The 8,356-nt window shown below is 33.9% G+C and overlaps 2 protein-coding genes across 3 annotated transcripts; one reads left to right on the forward strand and one right to left on the reverse strand.

Annotated features, from left to right (window-relative positions):
• The first annotated feature begins 9 nt into the window (after positions 1-9).
• On the forward strand, positions 10-2,322 carry LOC107928528 (protein FAM136A). The gene is made up of 3 exons (XM_016859777.2): positions 10-399; positions 785-922; positions 1,925-2,322. Exons 1-3 carry the CDS (start codon positions 271-273, stop codon positions 2,105-2,107), a joined length of 450 nt encoding a protein of 149 aa, XP_016715266.1. The 5' UTR covers positions 10-270; the 3' UTR covers positions 2,108-2,322.
• Positions 2,323-2,773: 451 nt separating this feature from the next.
• On the reverse strand, positions 2,774-7,734 carry LOC107928527 (cysteine synthase, chloroplastic/chromoplastic). Of its 2 annotated transcripts, none has more exons than XM_016859776.2 (10): positions 7,298-7,734; positions 5,914-6,023; positions 5,465-5,522; positions 5,097-5,360; positions 4,883-5,020; positions 4,596-4,647; positions 4,383-4,462; positions 4,139-4,198; positions 3,676-3,756; positions 2,774-3,062 (listed from the first exon to the last, which is right to left on the reverse strand). In XM_016859776.2, the coding sequence occupies exons 1-10, from the start codon at positions 7,568-7,570 to the stop codon at positions 2,970-2,972; spliced, it is 1,209 nt and encodes a 402-aa protein (XP_016715265.2). In that variant the 5' UTR covers positions 7,571-7,734; the 3' UTR covers positions 2,774-2,969. The 2 variants fall into 2 exon arrangements, with proteins under 2 accessions (XP_016715265.2, XP_040933123.1); XM_041077189.1 differs by having other exon boundaries at positions 2,774-3,508; positions 7,298-7,733.
• Positions 7,735-8,356: the final 622 nt, after the last annotated feature.

The raw sequence follows: 8,356 nt of genomic DNA on the forward strand, positions 1-8,356 counted from the left end.
CTAAAAATGGTGAAAGTCTCGCAAACACTGTAAATAGGCTCACAGTGAGCCCAGTGGGTATTGAATTGGATGGTTGGCCTTGAATTTGGACCCAATGACTCTTCATGAGAAAAAATAAGGGTTCGTTGAGCTGCGCCTGCATGAACCAAAGGCTTAAAATAAAACCTTTTATACAGCAACCAGAAATCCTATAAACCCTAACATCTAGTTCTCTCTGTGACTCTGTCCTTTTCTTATATCATATTGACTGAAAAAAAAGAAGAAGAAGAAATGGATCACATAGCAGCAGTAGAACAGCAATTAGTTTCAGAAAGAATGAGGAGGAAACTTAATGAAGTAAATATTGCAGCCCAAGCTCAACTTGCTCCGGTCCAAGACCACATCAATTTCACTCTTCAGGTTTCCCTCTTTTTTACCCAAACTCAGAATTTTACTCATTTTCTTGGGCATGTTTTTATTTTTTTCCAATTTTCCCATTGATAAAATCACCATAACTTCATGTTTTCCATAAAAATATGATTTCTTTGGGCTATTTGATTGCTTCTGGTAAATGAGTTCTGTTTAGTTCTTGCTTCTGAAATGTTAGAATTAAGTTGAGATTTAGAGGCTAAAGCTTTGAACCTGCTAGTTTTCTTAGATACTAAAAGTTTTTACATTTTCTTGGGCATATTATTGCATACCAAGTTTGTTTATTTTTCTGACTAGTTAAGATAATGACTTAAGCTTCTTGGTAGTGTTGACTTTTATTTATTTTGTTTAAATTCGTTGTGATGATTGGTTGCAGCAAGCGTATTTCAAATGTGCATATGAATGCTTTGATAGAACAAGGAAACAAGAGGAGATAAGCAATTGTGTAGAACATTGCAGTGTTCCCGTTGTTAATGCTCAACAGCATTTTGAGAACGAAATGGCCAAGTTTCAAGTACGTTTCATATGTTCTCTAATTTTCATTTCAAGTAAACTACTAGGGCTGCAGTATTCTCTTCAGTGAAAAGCTTTAAATTTTCTTCAATTTTTACTTCACTTTCTTGCTTCCACTCTACTTTTCTTCCTGTCCTTAAAATTTAGGGACCTTGCACAGTTCCTTTCCTTATGCTTTTTATGCTTATTCTGGAGCTTTATTTAGAAGGGTCTTCTAAAGTCAGCAAATTGAATGCATTGCCTCTCGAATTTCTTCTTTCACTTATAGGCATATTCAGAAAATCTAAGTAGTTGAACAGAGAGAATTTGTGGATTGTATGTGATGGAATGGCAATACTATCCCTTTCTTTGTTGTATCTAGCAAGCTGCCCGTGGTTCTGGTTAATGTTTGAGAAGTGTTCACATTATAAGTGGTGAGGCTGTGATTCTGTGAAGCATCATTGGACTGTTAACCCTCCCTTCTGTTTAATGAATATAGAAATCTACTATAAACTACTGCCATTGCGCTTCTTTCCTCCTTTTTTTTTCTTCTCTCTTACAGGAAACCATAGTAAATTTGAACTAGTTTCTGGAGAAGTAATTGGCTAGTTTTTACCTTAAATAAAGAGTATTTACTAGAAAATGCTCAAATGCAGCATATGACATCTTTGAGGTTAGTTTGTAAGTGCAGAAGAATATGCAAATGGGAAATAGTTGAGTGGAATGCAATTTGTAGTTTATATGTGCTGGAACTTAATATCTACCTTAGCATCCTCAATTTGGAGGTTGAAATGGGAAACTTGATGATATGATGAAAGGCCAGGAGAACCGGAATATGCAACAAAGAAGAGGAAACTGAGTTATTTGGAAAAATATTCTATTTCATCACTATTTCCCTGTTGGTATGATGGTATCTTAGAATAATCAATAGGATTCTTGATGTTTATATTCTGCTCTTTTGACCTTTCATCCAGATATTACACCATAATAATTTATTGATGGATAATTGCTCTAATGAATGTAGGAAAGGTTAAATCGATCCTTGATGGTCTGCCAAGACAAGTTTGAATCAGCTAAACTTCAACAAAATAAAGCCGATGCAATCAATGAGTTGGAGTCATGCGTCAACCAGTCAATCGAGGATAACATGAAGACATTGCCACACCTTGTTGGGAGAATGAAGGCTTCTTTCAACATTGGTCATTGAGCCCAGATGAGTATTAGAATATTGGTTGTAACCCATTTCTGTTCACTTATAGATTCTTATCTCAAAGCTTGAGATTTTATGGGAGGTGTCTACCTAACAATGCCCTTAAATTTATGGCCATCTGTGATAAGGCTTCACATATTTTTTACAGTTGAACAAGGTTTCCTCTTACCAGTTGATTTTGGTTTAAAGTAATACTTGAGAAGCTTCCTCCTGATGCTTGTTTCATGCGTTAATTAATAAACCTTGCTCTTTCAGATAATATTCAGATGACTGGAATAGTTAATTTACCATTGCAGTAAATGATAAGTAACTCTATTTTTCTTCCCAGGCCCCTTAGGTTGCAGTCTTGTCTGTACAAGAGAAAAGTATTCGTGTGGTAGGATGTGTAATAAATACATACATATATACATATTCAAGCTTGGGTGCGAATTTACAAGTATGCGTCCAACATGATTACCTTTAATTTTTTTGAAGTTTATTTCATGTATATGGTGTTATTGTCTGAATGCCAAACATGGGTAGATTTTTGACATGATTATATTCAATTTCTTTTGAGAGTTTCACGTATTTGTAAAGTCTTTGAAAGATGATAGGCAACATACAGGAACTTTAAGAAATTGAGTTGGAACAAATCGCTGAAAACAGTAAAATGAACAATCAAAATGACGAGTTGGAGCAACATAATTAACAAGTTCGGCAAAATTCCAGTCAAGAACACCCAGTACCGAATTGTCACTAACACTTAAAAGGGCAGCAGAATTCCAGTCAAGAATTTTATTGCTTTTATAACTCATAGTTGAAGAATTTCGAGCAATTGATTGGAAAAACTGTTTTTATTCATCAAAAAATACGGGGGACTTCATGGCTCAGGCTGCATTTTCTCACATTCATCTCGAATAGATTGGAAAAGTACCGAGGAGAGGTATCGCTCGCCAAAGCTTGGAAAGACAACCTGAGAGTATTCAAATACTTAATGAGTCATGCATATTACATGTTTGAAAATAGTACTATTGCTACCAAAAGAGAGAAGAAAAAGTGAACAATAGTTGGTCAAAAGCAAGACAATGTGTTCTAAGAATGGGAACCATGATTTTAGAAATGCTGAGAAGTAAAAGAAAGTGTAAAGAGTGGGAATTATACTTTTAGAGCATCAAAGTCAACAATAAAAGAAGAGGAAGGGGTTAAGGTCTGGAATAAAACACCTAATTAGGCAAGTTCGTTTACATAACATTATAACATTTAGGATTTGGCTTCAGGCTGTTCATATTCAGATGAGATTTCTTAAAGGAAAGACCAAGTGCTGGCTAATTGCTAGCAGACCACCAGCCAACTTCACATGTAACCTTCAATCCAAAGTACACTATTCGGTGTATGGAAGCTTCTATTCACTTCCAACCCCTACATAAGTTCAACCTTTATTTAACTTCTTCACAAGAGTAAAGCTATATTTCATATTTGTTAATAAAATGTATGCCAACTAGCTTCCTAGTTATATTTGATGTTTGTAAGTATTCTTACTTGAAAACTGTAGGTCATGTTCTTAATATATGCAAGAAAATACTTACTGCAATCAGCTTCCCAGCATTCTCCGGTCTTTTCCCCACCTTCATTGCAGCAGCAGCTGCAGCTCCAGAAGATATCCCAACCTGAAATTACATAGTATAATGAATCAAATTAGCAATGAAGGAATATAATAGCACATGCACAAGATGATATACAAACAGAATTCAGTCATTGCCTTTTTTTTCCCTAGGGTTTTGAAAGTCTTAACTCAGACCAGATGGCTTATTTCCTGAATGAACCAAGTCCAAGCAACCTTCCAATTGTTTAAGATTAGGTCAAGATTTTGAGTTACTAAGGTCATATGTAGAAAGAGAAATGACTTCTTCCCATTTGTATTTATTTCCTATTGCTTCTGTCTAAAAAGAAACTGCCTATTGCTTGGACCAACAGTTGGTAAAGGACCATTCATTTTTGCTTTCAGTCCGAACTTCGAAGTCACTTCAAAGTTGAAGAAAAATAACTTACCAACAAGCCTTCCTGAAGGGCTAATTGCTTTGCAGTTTCAACTGCTTCATCACTGGATATCTGTCAATTCAAATCCATCAGAAGAAGGTAAAGGACCATATATGACTTCAAGAACTGAAGCCATTAAAGAAACTTAATACAAAGCAAATCTCAACTACCACTTAGTTGATACTAAGGCCTCATAAAAGTTGACTTACAGAAATCACAAAAATTTAGGCAGGAAGAAGGAAAGCAAAACTCAGACCTCTATAACTTCATCAACCACATCTTGGTCCAAATTCCCAGGTATAAAACCAGCTCCAATCCCTTGAATCTTGTGAGGACCTGTATTTTTTTATAAGGGAGAGGTGGGGTGTCAATATAAGATGCACATTCCTAAAAATTGACGCATGAAAATAACCTGTATATTTTTATAAGGGAGAGGTGGGGTGTCAATATAAGAAGTATCTTCTCTCACCAGGCTTTCCACCGGAAAGTATATTGCTTTCTGTAGGTTCCACACCAATAACCTGATACATCCAAAGTCGATACAATCAGTCAGCCATTCAGTTGAAAAAAAGGCAAGGCCTGGCCCTTCTTGAAAAAGAATTTCTTTCAAGAAAATCAATAGTAGGAGATACTAAAAATTCAACTTTCTTTTACCATGAAATTTCTAAAAAAATTCTCCAAAATTCGATGCAATGATGTTCAGAAGGGCATGTGAGATAAATGCTATTCAGGGCCTGTTAAAAGCAGAATAATCACCTTAATATTGGGATTTTTTTCTTTAAGGAATCGACCAACTCCAGATATGGTTCCACCAGTTCCAATCCCTCCAACAAAAATGTCCACTTTACCTCGGGTGTCTTCCCAGATCTCTGGACCAGTTGTCTCATAGTGTATCTACAAAAGGAAACATGAATATCAGTCTATGGCCACAAAAGTCAGCAACGTATAATAAGGAGTGGTCGATACAAACTTTAGGATTTGCTGGATTGTCAAATTGTTGAAGCATGTAGGCGTTGGGTGTGCTTTTCACAATCTCTTCAGCTTTCTGAACAGCCCCCTTCATGCCTTTTGCTGAATCAGTTAAAACAAGCTCAGCTCCAAATGCTTTCAGTAGAACTCTCCTCTCCAAACTCATTGATGCTGGCATTGTCAAGATCAGTCGATATCCTTTTGAGGCAGCTATGAAGGCAAGGCCAATGCCTGTGTTTCCACTTGTAGGTTCCACAAGAATACTCTGAAACATTTAAGAAGAAATAGTGAGCATCATACCATAAGTACCAAATTTAGTTGTTGTACATATACCATAGATACACAGAAGTCCCATCTACGACCCATTACCTTTCCAGGTGTTATAAGTCCTCTTTGCTCAGCATCAGAAATCATACTATACCCTATCCTGAAACCAATTAAAAAAAGGATATTAATCTCCTGGTCTTCCCTATGATTAAAATTTTAATAACGAAACAGATAGTTTCAAGCCTCATCGAAGAGATTCTGGAAATTCAATTAGGATATATGAATAAATTTTGCTTGAGAAGAACTTAATTATCCATGTACACGTGAAATTCTTTAGAACCGAAAATGCCAGATTGAACACACCTTGAAAGATACCCTTTTACCAGCATCCAAAACTATGCAATAATTATAAAGACATCAGCATAGGGTTTGACATATATAAAAGCCATTTTATCCTAGATCTCATGGTAATGTTTTTTAACTATTAGCAAACAATGAGCTTGCTAACTAATGCATACAAGCTACAAGATGCTTATGAAAAGTTTGGCTACCTGTCCTTCACACTGCAACATGGTTCCATGATCTCAAGCTTGGCTGCAATATTTGCAACAGAGCCTTTCACAATATTGTTCAAGTACACCATTGGTGTTTTCCCAATAAGCTGTGTTACAAAACAACCAATAGAGCTAAATAAATAACAGAACAAAACACAACAAGAAATAAAAAGGTGTACTGATTAATAGAAATTCAGTTCTTTACTGATTAATAGAAATTCAGTTCTTTCTCCATTGAGATGGCTTGTCTACAAGCAAAATAGTAATGTGTTTCATATAGAAAAACCAGACTCAGGCAATGTATTTTTATAAATAGAAGCAGTCACCATGCATCAGGTACAGAAGGACAACAGAAGCACTAAATATAGAGAAAGTGAAAAGAGGAAAATTAGCAAACAAAAGAAGCTTGGAAACCTTCAGACAACCGAATGAAACTACCATCCAAAATCTAGCATATCTCATATGGTATAAAAAAACACCTTTTCTCCTTCCTTAGCTGGTAATAGTATAAAATTATGAATGCACGATTAAGTTTATGTTAGCCAACACGATCAAGAACATATTGCGATCATAATCCTATGTCTCATCTCTTTATTACCTAATAAATGGTGACATAAGAAAAGTGATCAAGGAAAACAAATTCCCTCATATAACACAATAGACTAGCAAAAAAAATTTTAGAGTTCCCAATGTGTTTTGATGATATGAATCATTTCTAAACATAAACTGAAGAAATAATCTTTCTGGGTGCTAAAGAAATAGTCTTAACTCACTCAGATATACGACATCCTGATGAAAGGAACAAAGAACTTCAATTGAGCTAATCCTAATACTAATCTAAGACTATTACAGACAGGAAAGCACAAAAGCCTATGACTTTTTCGGTTTTTATCTTCGTTAATTTACACAGTATTCACAAAATTGGAATTGTAGAGCAATTGAAATTGAGAAATTCATAAATAAATAAAAAACAAAAAGAAAACGTCTTACTTGGTGCCAGTTAAAAACACTTTTTTTACCAAAAAGTTTCCTCTAAATGTAAAGACTAATTCTACAAATCCCACAATTCCACCATGGAGAACAAAATTCACTCCTACGCAACAGTACACTAAGATTCTAAAAAGTAAAAATCATACCATCCTCCGTAGAAATTACACCCAATTTCTCAAAATTTAATTCAGAAATATAACAAAAAAGAAAACACATAGTAGCACTAGTATTAAGAACCCAGAAAGCAGAACTTCAAAATTTACAACCACCCATATCAGAAATCTATGCAAAGAACACACTGAAGGTCAATTTTCTGAGAATAAAAGCAACCCATTTCCTAGTCTAAATCAAATTCAAGGAACAAACATCAAATAAAGCATAAGAATGAGACCTGAGTAACATCCTCAGCAATGTTAAGCCCTTCGATCTCGGCGTCAGGCTTAACCGAGACAGCTTTACACACAACAGAGAAACCAGAAGAGTATCCTTTCCCATAATTAAGCTTCTTGAATCTCAGAGATGCAGCGGCAGTGTTAGTGGCGTGTCCAAAAAGACCCAGTTTGAGGGTGGAGGCAGAAGGGTCAGAGCAAGGCTTCTTCTTGGAGTTGCAGAGCTGAGTAGTCAACGGATTGAAGAAGATAGTGGAAGAAGAAGCGGCAGCCATGTTTTTCTTTCACTTTTTGGTGTGTTTCTAAAAGCCACAGATAAAATTTGTGCTTTGATTCGTTTCGTCCTCTGGCTTTTATATACGGATACACCTCACAATTACGCAAAATATTTAGCGTGTATATAATCAACCAGATATTTTGTACCAACCAGTGCATCCCCAATCATTCTAAATAAATCTCAAAATTATATATTATATATCAATTTTGATTTAATATATAAATTTTAATTTAATATAGTTGATAAAATTCTAGTTGTGATTCAAATAAATATATTAATTTATTTTTATATTAGATAAATATAATTATTTATATATAATATATAAATATAAAATGATATTATATCAATAATTGTGTTAATAATTTATAAAAATTTGATCAAATCAAAATTTTATGTATAAAATTATACAAATCAAAGTTTATGTATTCAATTATACATTAAACTATAATTCAGGTATAATTTTAAGATTTATCCCTAAAAATTAATAATAACACTTATAAAAAATTATTTTATTTTTTGAGGAAAGAAAATACTTTTAAATATATATTAGATTTATACCACTTCATAATGCAAGTAATAAATATTTATGTATATTTTATAAAAATTTTGAAAACGATAATTCTGAATCTTTTAAATTTTAATTTCTTAAGATCAGGTATAACCATTTAAATTATTTAAAAATGATAATTTTGAAGTTGATATATATATATATTAAATTGAAGTTCTAAAAATAAAATACAATTAAATTTAAGGGTAAGTATTTAGTAGATAATTTACTTTTTTT

Source organism: Gossypium hirsutum, chromosome A09 (genome assembly GCF_007990345.1).
Source record: "Gossypium hirsutum isolate 1008001.06 chromosome A09, Gossypium_hirsutum_v2.1, whole genome shotgun sequence".
In the NCBI taxonomy this organism is placed as follows: domain Eukaryota; kingdom Viridiplantae; phylum Streptophyta; class Magnoliopsida; order Malvales; family Malvaceae; genus Gossypium; species Gossypium hirsutum.

Excerpts from the sequence above, each read along its gene's own strand:
- LOC107928528 (XM_016859777.2), top strand. The coding sequence starts at position 271 with ATGGATCACATAGCAGCAGTAGAACAGCAATTAGTTTCAGAAAGAATG. Across the intron at positions 400-784 it reads ACATCAATTTCACTCTTCAG|CAAGCGTATTTCAAATGTGC; the intron begins GTTTCCCTCTTT and ends GATTGGTTGCAG. Across the intron at positions 923-1,924 it reads ACGAAATGGCCAAGTTTCAA|GAAAGGTTAAATCGATCCTT; the intron begins GTACGTTTCATA and ends TAATGAATGTAG.
- LOC107928527 (XM_016859776.2), bottom strand. The coding sequence starts at position 7,570 with ATGGCTGCCGCTTCTTCTTCCACTATCTTCTTCAATCCGTTGACTACT. Across the intron at positions 6,024-7,297 it reads TTGCTGAGGATGTTACTCAG|CTTATTGGGAAAACACCAAT; the intron begins GTCTCATTCTTA and ends TTTGTAACACAG. Across the intron at positions 4,463-4,595 it reads ACTTTCCGGTGGAAAGCCTG|GTCCTCACAAGATTCAAGGG; the intron begins GTGAGAGAAGAT and ends AAAAAAATACAG.